The following is a 21,338-nucleotide window of genomic DNA, read 5'->3' as shown; positions in this document are numbered from 1 at the left end:
CAGGGCTGCTTTCTGATGTCTTCTAAAGGTTATATAGTTACGCATCTCCTTCACAACTGATGGGAGAACGTTCCACAGGGTGGGGACCACTACCGAGAAGGCCCCTGCCTGGTTCCCTGTAACCTCACATCCCGCAGTGAGGGTACAGCCACTACGCTGGAGCTCAGTGTCCGGGCTGGACGATGGGGGTGGAGACTCTCCTTCAGGTCTTTCTGTGTATCTGAATGCCAATACCAAAAAAAATAATAATAAATTGGTTAATGTGAAAAACAATCTACCCTAAGATATTATGTCAGAGCTAGTCTTTAGGACCCAGAAAAAGGTGATTCTTCACACTGGCAAATATTTTTCAAGCGGCGTAATTCTGCAACATAACTACATAATAAGCAGCATAACAAAGTAGAAATCTCTAACTCAGCCCCTTTATGGATATTTCATTCCCTTTGGGAGAAGCCATATAGATTCTCCCTCCTCCCTTCCTCACTTGGTTGTGACACCTTTCCCAGATGGTTTCTGCTTGATATAGCTTCATCGAGATTCCATGAATAATGTTCTGAGCATTTGCCAGAGAGATTGTTGCGCAGTTGGCCTGAGGAGCCATAAGTCCATATCTATCTATTAATTTTTAAAGTTCCACCCTGCTTTGTGTGAGCAGATCTGCCTAACACTTAGCTGCATTATTTTTAAAATATTACATGAAGAAGTCTGTCAGAATGTTTAATTATTCAGTTTTGCTTTAGTTAATCCAGAGATAAATTTAATTAAAATACTAACGTAAAAACGTAGCGAAGCGAAGCTCTACGCAATGCTGATACGGTATATTGTCGTTAAAGTTAGACTCTCTCGGATGATTTTTTTATTAAATAATTGAAGCTGTTCTAGTTCCTGTTTTAAAGCTTTTTTTCCTTCACTTTCCCCCACCTTCAAGACAAGGAATCTTTTTACCCAATGATAGACATCAACTGGTGGTCAGAGAATGCGGTCATCCTGGCTCGCTGTTCGGGTGCTTTGACAGTGTCGTCAGTGAAGACCTTGAAAAACCTGTTGGGCAAATCCTGTGAATGGTTTGAAAGTTCCCCTCAGGTCACCTCTGCTCACGATGGTGGATTTCTAAGTTTGGAGGTAGGGATACAAATAACCAAAAACCTAAACAAATTATACCTTCACAACTACAAGCCCCTATGGTGACAAACAAACAAAGACCTAAAGAGATGGAACAATATGAATTTCACTCTCTCAGACAAAATGGCCATGATCAAAATGATCACCCTCCCAAAACTAACCTACCTATTCCAAACCCTCCCAATCTGGATTCCCCCAACCCAGCTTCAATACCCCTCCTCACACCCAGAAAGAACTCACTAAGATCTACTTCATTCTGTTGGGTTTCGATGAAACGGCAAACGGCCCTTAATTAAAAACAGACACAAGACATTCCAATCTCCTCACCCATGCCGGGGAGTTGGGGAATGTGTGAGATCAAGGCTAACTGTGGCTTATCCCTGTTGGGATAAACCATGGTTTATTGTGACAGCCAAAGTAGCTGGGTGACTTTAATTTACTGGCAAAAAAATAAATTAATTTTATCTATAGTAAAGGGGCACACAACTATGGAAAAGTTAATTCTGATTACATATCGTGGGTTCTTTTTGTTGAACTCAAAACTTCTGATGGTATGAGTAACAAGCACTAAGTTATCCATAGTTAATAAATCTCATCTACTGTATCAACTTTTAGGAGCTATTCCTGCCCTCACCCCAGCCAATGAGACTAAATTAATTTGTTTAATTTAGCTCACTCCCCCCCCCAATCTTTCGATTTGCAGTAGCGTTCTGTCCTAACACCCCTATATTTATATACTTCTGGAACATCTAAAATGAAGCATACATCATAGGAAATTTATGAAACACCATAGAACGTAGAATCTTCAAATCAGGAGAACACTGGGAATGTGAAGTAGCACAGTTTAAGGAGCAAGTCCAACATAACTTTCAGTCCTCCTTTTTAGCACCAGCTATGCATTGGAGGGTTAAATCAAGAGTCAGCAGTGTCACATCTTTCACTCAGCGATTTAGTGGATATTTTTAAAATGCCTGTTTTCTTCTGAATAGTTGCCATTGTTGACTTTTGTTCCCTTTGTATTAAACATCATGTCTGTGCATATGACGTTTGTGTGCACCTTTTGTTAACCCTTTACCTTGTCATCTTGTAATTTCCTCAAGGCTGTCTGCACATTCATTGGGCCTTTCAAATACTGAGGTGTTGTTGTTTTTTTAAATTCCCCCTCTAGTTCTTTTATTCCTGTTTCTTATGTTTCTTTGTATATCAGCAGTGCCACTATTTCTCTTCAAACTAAAGACCTTGGTGCCATCCTTTTCACGATGATCTAAGTCTCGCTTTCAAGTTGTCAGATAATGTAAATTCCCTTTTTTCTGCCCATGCTCCATTCCCTTATTAAATAATGTCTTGATTTTTTGTTGTGGGTTTTGTTGTTGTTGTTGTTGTTGTTGCAATTTTGTACTCTCTTACCTGCGAGTAGGTACCATTAAGCTCCCTGAGGCTTACTTTTGAATTGACGTATAGGAATGTTCTCTTAGCCATCCCTTTCCTGCCTAAGCCACTTGCTCCTATTTTGTGTTCTGCTGCCCACCTGCTTTCTCTAGCTTTTCCATATTATTCATTTGATTTTGTTTTTGTATTCTCTTTCGTCCTTGCTTCTGTTCCCTATCTTTCGGGGCTTTTTTCTTCTTGAACTCTTCAGCAGCCTATATAAATGTACTTGTTCTCATTCTCTCTCTCCCTCGAATGCTCGAGGTAGTCTATGCTCAGTTGTTTTTAGTGTTATCCTATTTTTGTGTATTTTTAGCCCTTCCTCCCCCATTAGAATGTAAAACTGCTGGGCAACGTCTGGCTACCTGCATTGCTGAAGCTCTAATCATACATGGCACTGTGCAGTTTAGAAGAAAGGTTTGAGGCAAAAGTGCAAAGCTTTGTGTTCCTTTTTCATTGTTGTTCATTCAGATATACATGAACTAAATTACATGTAATGATAGATCTTTCCACTTCATAATCTTGTTTTAAAACATGTATTCAGTTTCAGATATTTCAGTATCATACGCTTCCTATGTGACCTTGCAATTAGATGATATAGTGCAGGGGTGGCCAACTCCCAAGAGACTGTGATCTACTTACAGAATTAAAAACTACCAGTGATCTACCTGCTTTCTTGAGGTTCAGGTCAAAGTTGTTGAGCTTTTATAGGGAGGGGGAAAGCCCTGTGTTTTTGTTTTTTTTGGGTGCAGGACAAAAAAAATGAGCTTTTTTAGGGGAGCCAAAGTTGTTGAGCTTCTTTGGGGTGAGCCAGTGATCTACCTCAGACGTCCAGTGATCTACTGGTAGATCACGATCTACCTGTTGGACGTGCCTGATATAGTGGTATCTATATATTTATAACAAGAAAGGGAACTTCTTTCTTTTCAGAATGTCAAAACCCTAACCCAAAACACGAATTCTACAGCAGTTTACAAAAAGATATAAATACACTATTAAAGCAACCAGTAAAAAACAAAACAAAACCATAACCTGAGAAATGAACTAGAAAACACAACTACTGTACTATTCAGCCAACTAAGATAATACAGGTTTCTTTTTTAAAAAAAATTCTAAAAAAAAAAGGTCTGGGCAAATGAAAACCTGGTACCAAAAATAATGCAATGACAGTGCCGGTCTTACTTTTAATACCAAACTTGGCCCTCCAGCTGTTTTGGGACTACAACTCCTATCATCCCTAGCTAACGGGACCAGTGGTCAGGGATGATGGGAATTGTAGTCCCCAAACAGCTGGAGGGCCAAGTTTGGCCATCCCTGGCATAGGGCATTCCAAGGAGACCCTACTAATTCTTACAAAATGTATTTATTAAGCATGTCCTAGTCCTTATGAATGTATTTAGCACTGGGGTTGTCCTAATGGCCCTTCCACGCGAATAACTTGGCTCTGTATGTAGTCGCTGCTGGGTGCTTGAGAAGGAAATTCATTTTCTGGTGCTGGCTTCTTTTTGCTCCCAGAAGCTTTGAGAATTGTGGTGGTGGCTTATTGCCTCTCTGTGTCCTGAAGCCTGACAGACTTAAGTGTGATACATTGTGCTGTTTAGTAAGAATTGCTTTCCTCGTAGTGCGAGGTGAAGCTGGCTCCAAAGAGATCGCGCTTGGATAGCAGGCCCGGTGATGAAGACGAAGGAGAAGATGACTCAGATTCGGATGACGAAACTTCTGCCAAGGCCCGGTATTTTGGCTACCTTAAGCAAGGCTTGTACTTTGTGACCGAAATGGAGCGCTTTGCTCCTCCGCGGAAACGTCCGCGCACTATCATAAAGAATTACCGCCTCGTAAACCTGAGGTCTACGACTCCTGAGGAGCTGTACCAAAGAAAGGTGAGAGTGAGACATTCTGCCCTCCCTTTTCTCACGAGATCATTAATTTTCATACAACGGGGCACTTCAGCTGGACATGTTTCGGTAGCGTTGGTTTAAACCAGGGTTTCCCAAACTTGGGTCTCCAGGTGGTTTCGGACTACAACTCCCATCATCCCTAGCTAGCAAGGGTCAGGGATGATAGGAATTGTAGTCTGAAAACAGCTGGAGACCCAAGATTGGGTAACATTGGTTTAAACAGAACTATCTTCTAAGTTATTTTGATGCGTCTTAATTAGTTTGCCATTGCACTCGTATTTCGAAGAGTACTGGGGTTATTTGTTTGTTTGTTTATTGCATTTGATATTCCACCTTCCCTGCAAGGAACTTAAGGTGGTGCACATCATTCTCCTGTTTTTCATTTAATTCCCACAACATCCAAGTGAGGTAGATTAGAGACAGTGACTGACCCAAGGACACCCAGCAAGCTTCATGACTGAGTAGGGATTTGAACCTTGGACCCAGGTGGCGCTGTGGTTAAACCACTGAGCCTAGGGCTTGCTGATCAGAAGGTCAGCGGTTCGAATCCCTGTGACGGGGTGAGCTCCCGTTGCTTGGTCCCAGCTCCTGCCAACCTAGCAGTTCGAAAGCACGTCAAAATGCAAGTAGATAAATAGGAACCGCTACAGTGGGAAGGTAAACGGCGTTTCCATGTGCTGCTCTGGTTTGCCAGAAGCGGCTTTGTCATGCTGGCCACATGACCTGGAAGCTATACGCCGGCTCCCTCGGCCAATAAAGCGAGATGAGCGCGCAACCCCAGAGTCGGTCACGACTGGACCTAATGGTCAGGGGTCCCTTTACCTATAATGTACCGTGAATAGCAGGAGGTACTTTCTAGTTGTGATGCTGAAGCAGTATAGTTTCTGTAAGGTCTTTCTAATGCATTTTTTCCCTTCCCAATCAATAAATGCGCAGGTGTTACTTGTTTGTTGCAAATGCTTTCCCCTCAAGATACAATTTCTGCTATGGGGGATCTCACATTTCTTCCCCTGAGCATTTGAAGCATATTATATTGTTCCTGGATGAAATGAAACCCTTCCTCTTAAGATTGTGCAGCCTTTGATTTGAGACTGCTGTGTAAAATGAAGGGTCGCGGGCACCTGCTATATATGGATTGTGATGTAACACTGCCCAATTGTTTTTGACTGGCAAAAGGGTATTCTGGGTTGGGAAATGATCTTCCCGATTCTCTGAATAACGCTAATCCTGCTGTACATGCTGCTTTTCTTATAGAACACTGGCTCTCTTTGAATGGAGCCCGCAGCGATGGCTTTGATTTCATTATGCTTTGTTTGTAGATTGATAATGAAGAATACGGAGAAGCTTTGTCACTTGCTCAAACATACGACCTTGATTCTGACCTTGTTTATCAGAGGCAATGGAGGAAATCGGCTGTTAGCATTGCTTCTATTCAGGATTATCTGGTATGTTCTCTTAGGGGAAGGTAGTTTTTATGTTAGCCTTTCTGAAGCTAAGGCCCTGCACTGCAGATGTTTTGCACTACAATGGTCAGTGGGTGGGATTCACCTAACATGCCTTTGCCAGCAGAAACTTCCACTTGTGCAACAGGACTTCCCCCAGCTGTCTCCCCCAACCCACAACACCAAAATTGACTCTGAAGGGTTGTGCGGAGAGCGAAGGACAATTCTTCTGTCTGACAAGCGTCAATGCTTGTGCAGGTGGAATGTTCATAATAACTCAACAGTGAATTCCACCAAATGACTTCAGGGCTGATGTGTGTCCCAGTCCAAAACATCTGCAGGGCGCATGTGAAATTTCCAGTGTTCTCTTATGGGGTGTAAAACTGGATTCGAAAAAACCCACAATTATTTACTAGTACAATGCAGAATAAACGGGGTTAAGCAATTTATTATTATTATTATTTGTAATTTGCAACATTAGTCATACTCTGAAAAGCCCCATTGAATCACCATTGGGTAATCTCCTGATGTGCCTTAGCCCATGTGCCTCCTCTTCAAGAGGTCCGGAGGGTGGCAACAGGAGAATGGGCCTTTTCTGCAGTGGCTCCCCATTTGTGGAATGTTCTCCCCAGGGAGCTTCGCCTGGCACCTTCATAGACACCATTGGGCGCCAGGTGAAAACATTCCTATTCAACCAGGCCTTTGGCTGACTGACATCCATTTTAAAGGTGTTGTGGGAAGGGGGATTATTTGTTTTTGTTATTATTATTATTTTTGTGGGTTTTATATTGTAATTTTATATTGTGAGCTGCCATGAGATCTATAGATGAAGTGCAGTATACAAATCTTAACAACAACAACAACAACATTTATAAATATCAACTGATGTGTTCTCTGTAGTCCAGTTGATTTGATCTCCAAATCACAATTGGGGGGAGTGGGAGGTAAAAAAAAAAAGGTAATTGTTAGTGTAACATAGCTCTTCCCAAACATGGGTCTCCAACTGTTTTTGGACTGTAACTCCCATCATCCCTAGCTAGCAAGACCAGTGGTCAGGGATGCTGGGAATTGTAGTCTGAAAACAGCTGGAGTCCCAAGTTTGGGAAACACTGGTGTGACGTCTGCAGGAAGGACTAAATTGTCGAGCAAATACTTTGAATGTAGAAAATCCCAGGTTTGAATCCTGGTATGTAGGATTAGGTGAGACCCCTCTCTGAAAACCCAGAGAGCTGTTGTCAATCATTGAAGATTATATTCAGCTAGATAGACTGAAGAGTTTGTATCTGTTAAGCACAGAAAGCTGCCTTATTCAATGTGCTCTCATGATTGTATACACCCTTGCTATCAGTCTACTTTAATGAATCATTTGTCTCTCTCTCTCTCTCCCCCCCCCCCCGTTTTTTTTTGTGTGGCGTCAGAGCAAAATCAATAAGCGTTCTTGGGTCCTTCATGAGTGCTTGGAAAGAGTTCCTGAGAATGTGGATGCTGCTAAAGAGTTGTTGCAATACGGCTTAAAAGGAACAGACCTGGAGGCTCTCGTAGCCATCGGGAAAGGAGAAGATGGTGGCAGGTTTGTGGAAGCAGATTGTCAGCTCTGCTCACTTCGGTTGCTAACCAGATTCAACAGAGAGCGCTACAATGGTTGTTTATTGTTTATTAATTTATTGTTTTATTAAACAAGAAACTGTGATGGATCAATATTAAATGAAACTTCCCCCCTTTTTTGCATGCCAGAATCCTGTGAAAACCAGGTTGGCATGTATCTGTCTGTCTGTTTGTCTGTCTCTTTACAAACCTGTAAACTTCCAAATTAGTAAATTGATAAGTTGGGGGAAGAGTTGGATGAATGCAAAGCAATCCCCCCCCCTTGAAGTACCATTCTAAGTGTGAAAAATTCCACAGGAACACTCTCTTTGAAACCTAAAGAAATGTCACAGTGACTTCATGGAGCTTTTAAACTAAATCTGGCCACGAGTCAAGTCCTAATGAGAGAAGGTCATACTAGTTATTTTACTGTGCATACACAAGCCCCTCCCAGCATCTCTAAATCTACTTAGATCTGATAAGATTGGGGACAGAATTGCTAGGGGTGCAGGCCTGACTGTCATCGCTAAGTTCCCATTCACAAATGCCACAAATTCTTATTTCCTTTCATACTTTTTTGGGGCTGATGTTTCATATTTGTAGATGTTTCCAGTTGCTTGCTTGTTTTTAAGGGATGAAAAGACCTGTACTTGTGAGAACTGTCCTTTTTTAGTTGGGTACTATTTCAGGATATATATATATTTTAATATATAAAAAAATCAATTGTAATCTAGAAGATAGAAAGCTCTTTAAGAAAAACCCCAAACTTTTCTTGACCAAATAACCAGTTCCCCATTCATTGATTTTCGTTCTCCTCCCAGGTTTATCTTGCCAGGTGATGTGGACATTGATGAACTGCTTTTTGAAGAGTTTTTAACTCCTGAGGAAGAAGCAGAGAGTAGGAAGGAGCGAGAAGCCATGAAGCGTCAAGAACTTCTTCAATCAGTAAAGTTCTCCAAGTAAATGTCAGGCTGGGTGTCCTCTTCTTATATTGCTAGATTTATATATGCAAAAATCCCAACCCAAAGAGAGGATATTTTAAAATACATGTCAGTTCTAATTGGATCAAGGTATAAATTTTTAATTGGCAGTGTATTTTGAAAATAGCTCAGCTTTCTGAATTTCCCATTCGGATTTAAAATATGGAGAAGGATTCTACTATGCAGCTCTTAATTGCATGCAGGCAAGGGGCCTGATCCAGCCCTCATTGCTCTGGATTCAGATGAGTGTCTGAATTCACATCATTGGCAAGTCATAGCAGTGCAGACAGATGATACCGACATATGAATACACAACTCTGTGTGCATTCCTGCTTATGCCTTTGAGGGCACCTCTGAACCAATTGAATCTGAATGCATTGTATGTACATTCATTCATTCATTCATTCATTTATCATAAAATTTACCCACCGCTTGATGGTGAAAAACCTCAAAGCAGTTTACAAAGAGATGAAACAGTAACATCAGGAAAAATCCGGAATGCATCAAAGAATATGGAAAGTTAAAATAAAAATTCACAGACTTGGCCAAACAATTATGTTTTTAACAGGCACTAAAAAGAGTACGGTGGAGGCACCTGCTCAATAGCAAAAGGCAGGGAGTTTCAAATCGTAGGTGCTGCCACAGTAAATGATCAAGTTTTTTTTTAAAACAAATAGGGGTTTGCTTGTATAAAATCGTACACCTCACCCCCCCCAAATCCCCCCCAAATACTCAGTGCTGCCGATTCTGTATTTCTTTATACAATCATACCTCATGTTGTGTTAGGTTCATGTTGTGTCTTTTCGGCTTGCGAACGTGGCAAACCACGCGTTTTGCCGCGTGCGCAGAAGCGTTCTGCGCTCCGCACATGCACAGAAGTGCTGTATCGTGCTCCGTTCTTGCGCAAAAGCGCCGCTTTAGTTGTGGACTTTTCGGGGTGTGAAAGGCACCCTGGATCGTGTCCACAACTAGAGGTACCACTGTATATTGCCTTTCTCTCTCTTCTCCCCCTTTTAAAACAGGCTAACACTGGAACAGAAAGAACTTTGCCGGAGCAGATTGAAACTGCTAACCTATTTGGATCGGCTAGCAACGTACGAGGTGTGGAAAATTGTGGATTGCCTTTGTTATATACAACTCACTATATAGCGCCTTCAGGACCTTCCACTCCGATAGTTTAGCTTTCATGTTTTCAGCTCTGATTTTCAGTGGTTATAAATAACGAGGCAGGCAACAGCATTATTGCACTCCAGCATATTCTTCTCATACGTTAGGTTGCATAATTTGCATTGCAGCACATTCTGTCTCTCTTTCTCTCTCTCCTCCCCATCCTATATTCTTTCTCCTAGCAAACTATACTTAAGGCCCCGGGATTTAAAACCTGTCCTTATGTTTTTAGTGTATTGCATGTGTGTGAAAACTGTAGTGAAAATATGTAACCAACTTACCGGCCTGTGGTGCACCCAGTTACACGGACTACTGCATCATTGCTTAAGAGTGAGCAGGACAGTCGGCCTTTGGGTTGTTAAAATCCCAGATATTCAGCAGAAGGCAGGGGCATGTATAATGGGAGTCTGGAGCTCTCCTCTAACCCAAGCTCAGTGTTCCCTTCCCGTTTCTAGTAAATCTTTCTCGCTTTCCAGAGGACCACAAGTGCCAACAAAGTTTTAGGGAGTTCACTGTGTCGTGTGCTTTGGAGAAACCAATAAGCCTTGTAAAATGTTTCCGGTGATTTTTTCCTTCAGGAAATTCTTGGTGGGCCACACATTGCCGAACAGAGATATGACGCAGAGTTCTTCAAGAAGTTCCGGAATCAGAATATTGTTCTTTCTGCAAGGACATATGCTCGGGTATAAATTCTTTCCCAACTTGCTCATAAAGTATTTCACATTGAGCAAAAATTTGATACGTGACTTGCATTTCTATTTGTACAATTCTTGTCCGGCAGAAAAAATGGGTTGCATTTGGGACAGACCGTAATTGATAGAGGTAATGCTTTTGTGGTTTATCTCTGATGAGAGGGAATAATAGGGCCTCTTTAGGTTACTTTTCCCATGGTTTTATCCCAGGCGACAGGTGTAATGTCCGAAGAAATATGGGAAAGTTGTCAGTGAGGCCATTTGCACCCATACCTGTCGCCAGTGGTAATATATGAGACCCTTTAGGTCAGGCATCCCCAAACTTCGGCCCTCCAGATGTTTTGGACTACAATTCCCATCTTCCCTGACCACCGGTCCTGTTAGCTAGGGATCATGGGAGTTGTAGGCCAAAACATCTAGAGGGCCAAAGTTTGGGGATGCCTGCTTTAGGTAATGGGCAAAGCAATCCAGTCCTAGCTGGGCTTCAAGTGGAGCTACATCCACAGTCCTGCTGCTGTGGGTGGAGGATGGGAAAATCCTGCTCTGGCTACGCTAGCATAGAACTGGCATAGTTATTGTGTCCAGTTATTGGGCCCAGTGACATCAACTGATGCAGTAGGACTGACTCAGAGCACAACACTTTAGAGCAGGGATTGGGGTTGTTATAGTCCCTCTCCCTGCCTTTGAGTAATGGATATATACCTTGGATGAAAGGCCATCAAGTGGGAGACATCCGTCATCTAGTGGCTGAGGAAAGGGAATTCACCAAAACTGAAGAAGTAGCGGTTGCTTCATTGCCGTTGGACGCAGTCCATTTCCAGGATGGATACCTCTGGTGTAGCTGCTCTGTTTCTTCTTTGAGCGTTTCATTGGTGTTTTCTTCCTTCTCCTTCTTTATTCAGTCGTTCCCTTCTTGCCCTTGGGAGTAAAAAAAAAAAGAGAGAGTCCCTTTTGTATTTACCCCACTCCTGCTTTCCCCTCAGTGTGGTGGTTTGGCTGCCTGTCCCAGCTGTTTGTTTTCTTTTCACGCTGCTCTTCATCTGTCCTAGATTTCCCGCTCAGTCCACTTGGTTGCTGTCTTCTCCTGTCATCACCTCTCCCAAAAAAAGCAATGCTTCCTTCCTTGACATTGGTAAATTTCCTGTCCTCATCCACTATATGGTAGGTGTGTCTTTGGTCCAATAAAACCACCAATGGCATATTTCTTTCTTTCTTTCTTTCTTTCTTTCTTTCTTTCTTTCTTTCTTTCTTTCTTTCTTTCTTTCTTTCTTTCAGAGCATTCATGAAATATGTTTAGTTTCTGAACAGCACAAGAACAAACAGAGCAAAAGGGAATGGATAGCTAATGCTCTGGCCTGTTTTTTTTAAAAAAATTATATGAGAATTATGTCATATCCCATAATTGAGGTGTGTGTGTGTGTGTGTGTGTGGTTACTTCTTAAACAGACTGGTCCATAAGCTGTCTCTTGAATATTAAAACTGAATTATTGGTGCAGGAAAGCAATGTACGAGCCCTGGAGATTTTGTTCACCTACCATGGGTCAGACCTCCTTCCACATCGGCTGGCAATTCTCTCTAATTTTCCAGAGACCACCTCTCCGCATGAATATTCCTTTTTGCTACCTGAAGCTTGGTAAGTGCATACGTGTGGAATATCAATGCAAAGCTGCACCTTTATTTATTTAATATTGAAAACTATTTTCAATAAAAAGCAACAACAATTAGTATTCCTTATTTTAAAAAGTTATACTAAAAGCTGCATGTGCAGCTGAGAAGAGAGAGAGAAACCCAATGGATATACAGTGACACCTCGCAAGACGAAAATAATTTGTTCCGCGGGTCGTGCCGTCTTATGAAAATGTTCGTCTTGCGGAAACAAACGGCAGACGGCAAAAAAAAAGTGGCAAAAAAAAATCGTCTTGCGAGACGCGGCCATAGACAGCTTCATCTTGCGAGGCAACAAAGAATGTTTTTCGTTGCGCGAGGCATTCGTCTTGCGAGGTACCACTGTATTTTCAGCCAAACATGCTCTGTTTGTTGTTATCTCCTGGAATTGGACAGCGGTCTCAATACTTCCTGCTCCTTCCCTCAACCCCTTCTTTTAAGAACATATTTTACCCTCCCCATTACCTCAATAGCTGTTAATGGATACATTGGGCATTAGCTAGGACATGAAATTGTTGTTTAATGTTGGGTTCAGATCCTCATTAAATAGTAACCTTGGCTACTTCATGACATAAGCCTAGAATGGATAGCAGTTTTAAGTGAAATTATCTGCCCTCATTTACCCAGTGAATTTCTTCTGTAAGCTAGTCTGTTGGCACCCTTGATTGAGGCCTGCCATATTGTAACTCTTCCTTGCAGCTAGCATGGTGAGCGCTTACAAGAATGCTGTGGAAATGCAGGATAGGTTGCCCTTAAAAATATGATATGAACTTAGTTTTGGAGTATGTAAGACAGGACTGTTTTAGATGGCACTTTCAAAAATCAGTTCCTAATAGCATTCAGCTGTCTCTGAAGTCCAGCAGGTATGTAATAGCTTGCCAACCCTATTTCTTGCAACCTCTCCAGCACTTAAGTAAAAGAGTTTGTTAATCCTGTGAAGCTTTAATGGTTGCAAATGCCATTGATGAATTACATTTTACCCATTCTCTTGTGCAAAGGCTGAAATGCATTTGAATGGTAGTTTGTGTCATATCCCCTTTCCGCATTATCCACACATTGTATATTTTAGATCTGTCTTCCATGTGTATCTTTGAAGTGCATACCGGTAGCAGGTTCAGATCTCATTTGTCTCCTGTTTCCTGTTTGTTCGGTGACTATGTATTCTTATGAAATGCTGTAATGACTTTGGCACTTGCCAATGCTGTCTGGTAGACCTTGTTAACTTAGCAATAAGATAAAATAATAAATCTCTAGGCAAACCTGCCTTTTGAACTACAGTCCGCAATGCTCCATTGCAATATTTATAGCAAAATATTATCCTCAGAAGTTAAGTTTATTGTGTACTCATAAGTTCAGCCACTGTTGAATTCATTGGGGCTTACTCCCAGGTAACTCGATGCAGGATTGCAGCTTCAGGAATTTACAGAATTCCTTCCATGAAATAATAATAATAATATCTGGGCGGCTTCCAACAAAACATTAAAATACAGAAATCCATCAAACATTAAAAGCTTCCCTAAACAGGGCTCCCTATCATTTCATCTGAAGCTGTTTCCTGTTGGGCATATTAGTTAATAGAAGTAGACTTGGCACACATTGCTGGAAGTGTGAGAATCAGAACGGAATAGATTGCAAAGATTTCTGCCTTATCACTAAATGTGATATTCTTATCCTTTTAAAAATGGTTACGAGGCAAACGTGAAGTCCTCTTGTAGAAAAGAAAAGAAACCCTTCCAACCTCGGTAGCTTTTGTATTGAAGCTGAATGATAGTACTTTCTGCTTAATGCCACAGCTACCTATGCGTCTACAAAGGCCTTTTTTGTGTTCATCCCCAGCTGAAATTAGATTTGAAAGAAACATTCTCTTGTAGCTAATAGAATAGGTTGTGGTGTGCGCTTGGTTGCAGGATGTGTTTATGTGTGGTGCCCACAGTGATTGATCCTGTTTGCAAATGCGCTGATGGTCCCGGGGAGGTTGATGTCTCCTGTTTGGAGCTACACAAAAAGGCCGGTGTCTGGCTGTAGCTCAGGCAAAGGTCTGACCTTGGAAGTATATATGGCCAGGCCATAATGAGAAACAGCAGTCACCCGTCAGAAGGTGGGTCCCATTCAGGGATGCAAAAGAAAAACGCTGCCCTTTCCTTTTCCGCTCCTCAGCCGCAGAGTGACAGAGCATAGAGTAGGAGGCTTGTCTTCTAAGATGAGGGCTTTCCTCAAAACAAACCCTAAATTATCATGGGTTACATAAGCACCTGCCTTTAATTTGCATTTTTGTTTGGTCAGTGGGGCAATCCTAGGGGAAGTGAGTAAGGGCTGTCAACTGACTAGGCGAAAAACGCAGGCAAACATAGGGTTTCATAAGTGGAAATCACCAGGCAGAGGTTTTCATAATAGCTACAGTAGCTGATTCAAGAGTTAGCCACCCTAGGATGGATTAAAACACCTGCCAGTCAAGGGATGGCTATGCCCTTAAAGGTTATCCAGTGCTGTGAAAGCATTTCATGCATTACGCTGGAGGATTTGAAGTGTTGAGCAGGCTTAACATGCTTGAATTGGTTGAAATGGAGCCAAGGAAGGCAAGAGCTCTTTGAGTGCGTCTCTAATTAAAGTTGGCTGGATATTGGCAAAGATCCCACCAGAGGCAAGACAGTTATGGTAACAAGCAACCCCCCCCCCCATTATTTAGAGTTATTTCTATGTTTCAAACCATATTATAGCAACAATTTAGAAATGTTCCTTTTTCTGAGATCATTTTCCCCACAAGAGTTTCTGCCTTCTTTAAATGGAAGATGAAAATTATTTGATGGTTCATTGGGAGTTCTGTGAAGGATGAAAACGTACAGGCGACCTAAGACTGTTGGGCAGGTGGTCTAGAAATTTAAAGAGGGGGTTTGTGAAGGAGCAGCCCAGATCTCTGATGTTTCTGCTGCACCACTGTTGCAGTTTATCAAGAAAGCAGATTTCTAAACTGAAAAGGGACTTCCTTGTTTTCAGCTGTGCATTCAGTTGTTGAAAGAAGGGCCTTCCTGGATCGCATCAGAGATCCAGCATCCCAAAATAGCGAACCACATGCTTCCAGGAAGGCCTGGGCATGAAAGCAACAGCCATATTCCTTGCTGCTTTCAAGCAACTGGCCACAAGCAGAGCCATATTGTGGCTCTGCACCTTGGGCTTTTCTGCAGCCATTCTGACTAGTAACCATACTTCTACACCTCTAAGCTATATCTTGTGGAATAGAATTGCATAAATTAATTATGCACTGTGTGAAGAAATACCTGTTCTCATGAAAGTGGCCTGCTTCATCTACTTTGCTGGGGAGTGGCAGAAGGAACAGGCACGGTGTCCTCCCCTTTCTTATAGAAGTGTGTGATGTAGCAGCTCTACCCAAATGACTTGTTCATTCATCTCCTCCTTCCTTGAGGGAACAATGCATGGCCCCCTACTTCACCATGCACAGCCTGTTGCTGTCCAAGTACAGTGGTGCCTTGGTTTACAAACTTAATCCGTTCCGGAGGTCCATTCTTAAACCAAAGCTTTCTTAAACCAAGACGTGCTTTCCCATAGCAGCGGGCCACTCAATTTACAAATGGAACACACTCAACAGGAAGTGGAACATCTTCTGCTTCCAAGGCAAGGTTCACAAACCAAAACACCAACTTACGGGTTTGCAGCGTTCTTAATCCAAGTTGTTCATAAACTAAGCTGTATGTGTCTGAACCGGACAAATGGGCTGTAGGATTCTGATTCATACCAAATCAGGCCATTGGCCCACCTCATTTGGCATTGATTAGACTGGCAGAGGAGCTCAAGGGTTTTCTGAAACTTTCCTGGAGATGCCAGTGATTGAACCAGGATTTGCTGCTTGCAGAGCATGTGCTCAACTGCTAGATTACAGGCCTTCCTCAATAGACTTCTGAGATGGTGGTTTTTGTCTGCTTTTGGGGTTCTTTTGGTAGAAAAATGCACTGATTGGCCTTATTGTTCCACCTGTTACAATTTGGTACCCATCATGATCTGGAGGTGCGACACTAATGTGATACTTGTAGATTCCCCGAAGTGATTCCCTTCCCACTTCCTTTCTCTTAGAAAAAGGGGGGAGGGAAAGGATTATGGCTGCATTAGCACAGTTTGGTTGAAAGAAGGCTTGTTATTGCACGGACCACTCCTAATTGTAGATTAGTGCAAAGAACTAATATGCTTGTGGTGTCTGACACGACAGCAAAATGCAGTATCAGAGTGCACAACAGTAGCTATGGGAGATATCTCTAATGAGGAGGGTCACCTCTCAATGTGACCTGGTTCAGTAGTCCCAAATTCAACACCTGGTGGTGCCTAATTATTTTACTAGTACAATGTGTTCCACTGAAAGCAAATGACATGTTGGGTAGATAACATTTCCTGGGACCTAAACTAAAAGGCAGGAGACACAGCCGAGAACACCATGAGACTCTTATATGTGTTCATGGTTCTATACAAGCTGGGGCTGCTCTTTTTTATTTTTTAAGGTTTAGGAGCACTTCATGCATCCCATGCCTCTTCAGTTACACACACACACACACACACACACACACACACACACACAGGACTGAGACAGCCGGTGTGGTACTGCCCTGCAGTTGCTGTTCATCGGTGACTCCTGTCAGCTCCAGCCAGTATAGTCAATGGTCAGAGATGATAGGCTTTGTAGTCCAACAACACCTAGAGGACACCCCATTGGCTATGATATAGGAACATAGGAAACTGCTTCCTACCGAGTCTAGCCATTACTCCAGGGGTCAGCAAACTTTTCCAGCAATATTGGGGATAGATAACCCATGGCCTCCCAGATGTTGTTGTACTACAACTCCCATAATCTCTGATCATGGGCCATGTTGACAGGATGTATTGGAAGCTGGAGGTCATCAACATCTAGAAGACCACAGGTTCTCCATTCTTCGTCTACATTGATTGGAGGTGGGTTTTAAGGTTCTCAGGCTGGACTTTTTTCTGACCCTACCTGGAACCCAATACCTTTTGTGTGAAAAATAAATGTACTCTTCTCACTGAGAAAGAGGCAGCTGTGTATTTTGTCCCATCCTTCCTCCAAAAGGAGCCCAGGAACTTCTTATGGGTTTGGGAACCACTTGAGAATGGTGATAACTGCTCAGTCCTAATCTTGATTTGTGTACTTTTTTGTACACTGCTTCTTCCCTCCCCACCCCCCAAAGCATTACTGTTCAGTGCTTTTGCAGAAACCACCAGCTATGTAAACAAGAGTTCAGCAAAGCCAAGGTGGGAATGCCACCCCACTCTACTTGCTGTAACGGGGGGCAAAAATCTTGGGTTGAGCAAAGCCTATAAGCATTTGGGAAAGTGAGTATTCTTAAGTTTTCCCATGGGGCAAGGAGGTATATGGTGTGATATGAGTTATTCTTGGCAGAGATATGATCAGTGTTTGGAATAGAGGGACCTAACCACCCCATCCCAGTTTTATTTTTATTTTTTGTATTGTGTTTATATACCTCCCTATACCGGAGGTCTCAGGGCGGTTTCAGTTCAGGGCTTCATGGTGATGACATCCTGTTGGTCAGGAGAGAAAGAGGATAGGCTGGAGAAGAGAGTTGTCCACTACTTTGTATGGCCTGTGGCTTCTTCTTCTTCAAGCAAAAAAAAAAAGGGAGAAATTCTTGGCTATCTCGTAACGTTAAAATAAGGTAATGGGCACAGCTCTAGGCGAGAGTACCTGGGAGCAAGGATGGATGAAGACTTAATTTCTTCTGCATTTTAATGTGAATGGATCTAGTTCACCCCACATGGATTTATGAAGGAACACACTCAGAACTGGCACAAATCCAACCATCCCTACTGTTCACAAAGGAGCTGACCCCAAACTGCTTTTACAGCTTAATCTGTGTTCTTTGCAGTGTATTTGTCCCCTTCTTTTTTATTTTATGAAATCCCACTGGTTTCTTCCCCTTGCCCCCTTGAAAATTTTGATATTGTTTTTGTTTGGGGCCATGGAGTCGCTAAATAGGCCTTAACAAACTAGTTCGGGAAGTCCCTTGAAAACAACAGTTCACATTTTTGTAACTGAAAGCAAAACTCAGAATGAATGAAAAAGACAAAAATGATTTTTTTAGCTTGGCCCTAAGTTTAGATGCTGTCTTAAGCAGTCTGTCTCTCTTAAACCAGATGAATGCACTCATAATGATATATCTGGTATAGATAGAATGTGTTATAATTCTATTGCATTTGATAGCTCAAAATAAAACCCTTACTTCCAAACCCTTATTCCCTTACTCACTTTCTTGCTCAGTTCCTCAAAAGAATGTGAAGTCTTTAAAAGGTAACACACTTTAAAGGATTATTAACCTTCTGGGGAAAATGGCATCTGGTAGTCTAAATTATAGGATTTTTATTAGATTTTATATTACCTAATTCAGGCCATGATAGCTTCTCCCTTCTATTGTGTTGGAGTCTTTTAAAGTAAGTTTATGAGACTTTTTAACAGCGTATTTTTAGATCTCGCAGACAGTATTGTCACATGTGAGAGCACTGGTGTGCTGCGTAGTGGATAGAGAAATAAGATTACAGCGCTACATCCGGCTTTGTCACTCTTGCGAAACGCATAATGTGATTTCCTTTTTTCCCTATAAAAGTGAAAAGCCGATTAGACAACCTAATCAAAATCTAACTCATGAATGTGTGGTTTGCTCCTCGGAAGCTTTTAAAGTAGCACCGGAGATAAAACACGCTTGGCTTTGTACTTCGGTGGCAGTTTTGTTCTCTCTTTTACTGCATTTTCTTTTAATGACGCCACCCCCAAACTTTGATCTGTGGCAAAGAAGTGCTCCTGCTATATATTCAACATTGCAAAGCAGAAGGCAGCTGGCACAGTTCTGCGCATGTGCCGAACGCGCACACCGAAAAGACTTCTGGAGGCTTTGACTTCGAAAGTTGAATTCTTCGTAAGTCGAAGCCTTCGTAAGTCGAGGTATGACTGTATATCACAATGTCTGAAATAAGGATGGAGATATATAGAGGCATTGGCTGACTTCACGTTTTCCCCCACATGGTGATTTTTGCATAGCACACACACACACATCATGATTTGCGATATATTGCCAGCTCAAAAACTATGAAACCGACATCACAATATGGACTTTTGGGTGATATATGGACTTACTTCTAGAAAGTAAGTCATGGAGTAAAGTGTGCAGGTACCTTCTAAATGATTTACGTGAAATGTGAGTGATTTTGATGTGGCCAACTTGTATCTTTTTCCTGGTACTGTTGTTATTAGACACCAGGAATGTGTGTGTAATCAATATTGTGTTATCTCTGCAGTCAGGACCAGCAATGGCTTCCTATGGTAAGCATAAAGCTGTTAGGGGTGGTTGTCTCTCTAATTATATGCTAGGTTGCGCTCTCCATGCCAGCCATGTTTGCTGGATCAATCCATCAACCTTTGATGGATGATTTAGAAGGATTGGGTCTGGCAACACTTTTGCTGATCATGTGTGCAGGTATCCATACTCGGCAGAGTTACATCTCAATGCAGCTCCTTCGTTGGAAGCGCCTTCGGGGTTGAAGGTACACACAGTAGGCAATAGACACTCATGACGCCATAAAGATTCAGTCAAGTATAGAAGTTTACTTGACAGGCATAAATGCAAATTGGTAGCAAATATATACAGGCATTCACCACTGCCGTGGTCAAGGCATGCTTAGAGTCCAACAAGAGTCCAAGACGCACACTCTGCTTCTCTCAGAGCAAGGCAAGAGACTCACAACAAGTTATAACAAGTTTCACAGAACCGTTATTGGTACTTCCTGTCACACTGTGCATGTCCAAAAACAGTTCCCCCAGGTTACTTCTTCCCTGTTTCTGGAACAAATGATTCTCACACACAAAGGGAGAATATCCAACAATTTTGTGACTGATGGCCCCAGCACTCTCAAAATTTGAAATGTATCCACTGGTTCAAAAAATGTTAGCAAGCCCTACTCATCAGCTCCAACCACTCCTGGCTGGGGCTGATGGGAGTTGTAGCCCAAAATTTCTGGAGGGCGCCAGTTTGGTGAAAGTAGCTTTAAAGAATGTGTTTTACAAAGAGGTTTGACAGAGGACAAGTTTCTTCCTGAGCAGCACGGCAGAATCACAAAGGTGAGAGTGGGAGGACAGGAAAAAGGGCCGATGAAGCGCTAACATTTTGAAAATGTATTTTCTTCTTAATGTGAGTTCAGGGTCAGCCTATATTTCCAGCAACATCTCGTCCAGCTATATTCTTGGCTGTCAGACTGTTGTCACCTTCTCTCCCTCTTTGCTTTCATCATGATAATAGTCATATTTGTGAGCTACTTGGCATTGCCAGAAGGCAGAATTTGTTATCTAGCTAAATGGCGATATTCCTTCCCTCCCCCTAAAACTCTTTATCTCTCCCTCCCTCTTCTCCCTTCTCCCTTTCCTCCTCTAAACGCACACAGGCACGGGGAGACAGAATAATGAAAGCATCAACTTCAGACAAGTTCGTTTTCGATCTTGGTGGGATGCAGCTGATCACTGAAAACATAAATTTATTACCATGACTAACAAAACAGAAATTTTAAATTATTACAGCAAAATGATTCGGCTTCTGCCTTCAGTTGCTATGATAAAAATGATGCTGTTTCGGAGGTGGCGGATATAGAGCTTTGAGCTATCCACAGAACGGCTTCGTTTTTATCGGAACAATTAATGAAGGCAGAAGTTGAAACATTTTGCTATGAGAATTTAAATTTAATTTTGTTAGTATATCTATCTATCGTATCTATCTGCTGGCAAAATTGGCGTATAAAGTTTAGCTGCATTTACAGGAGAGACATTCTTTTTTCGATTTTCCTTTAAAATTAGACAATTGGAAGTCTTGGTTTATTGTGAGAACCATTGCCATTTGAATTTAAGAGGTAATCCATCTGGAAAATAATGGCCTTCCCCAGCATTATAAATGCACATAGCCAAAGCCTTGCGATTTCCTGTTTTTGTTTGTAATGCATGAGACTACAATATTGCTGTGCTATAGTCAACATATTAGTATCACCAAAGTCAGGAAATTCAAATAAACGACTCCCTTAACAGCTGTAACTTTGCTGAAGAGCATATTATGGCTGCAGTAAAAACAGAAATAAAGGAGGGAACGCTCCTTTAAAGCAGAAAGCCATGCACGTGGTCCTTTGTCTTCAGCGAAACTTTCTCAGATTTTCCTCTTAGGCTAAACCATTTCATGTTTTGTCCAGTGGCTGCTGGTGCCCATTGGGTGGAAGGCAGGATATCGAACAGGTGACAGGCAGGGCCAGCTAATTCTGGAATTGTCCCCACCTTCCTCCTGCTGGGTTCTACAG

The 21,338-nt window shown here is 42.1% G+C and overlaps 1 protein-coding gene across 2 annotated transcripts in view; it reads left to right on the top strand.

Annotated features, from left to right (window-relative positions):
- NBAS (NBAS subunit of NRZ tethering complex) overlaps window positions 1-21,338 on the top strand; it is a 175,649-nt gene that overhangs the window by 35,141 nt on the left and 119,170 nt on the right. For both annotated transcript variants that reach the window (XM_035109824.2, XM_035109823.2), the window contains exons 14-21: window positions 929-1,122; window positions 4,173-4,430; window positions 5,768-5,893; window positions 7,309-7,460; window positions 8,296-8,433; window positions 9,477-9,555; window positions 10,200-10,304; window positions 11,810-11,946. In XM_035109824.2, the coding sequence (XP_034965715.2) occupies window positions 929-1,122; window positions 4,173-4,430; window positions 5,768-5,893; window positions 7,309-7,460; window positions 8,296-8,433; window positions 9,477-9,555; window positions 10,200-10,304; window positions 11,810-11,946 (1,189 nt within the window). The remainder of the gene's footprint in view (window positions 1-928; window positions 1,123-4,172; window positions 4,431-5,767; window positions 5,894-7,308; window positions 7,461-8,295; window positions 8,434-9,476; window positions 9,556-10,199; window positions 10,305-11,809; window positions 11,947-21,338) is intronic.

The sequence above is a fragment of the Zootoca vivipara genome, chromosome 3, assembly GCF_963506605.1.
Source record: "Zootoca vivipara chromosome 3, rZooViv1.1, whole genome shotgun sequence".
NCBI lineage: Eukaryota > Metazoa > Chordata > Lepidosauria > Squamata > Lacertidae > Zootoca > Zootoca vivipara.
The sequence above is the reverse complement of the archived record's forward strand: the minus strand, read 5'-3'. Positions and strand labels throughout refer to the sequence as shown.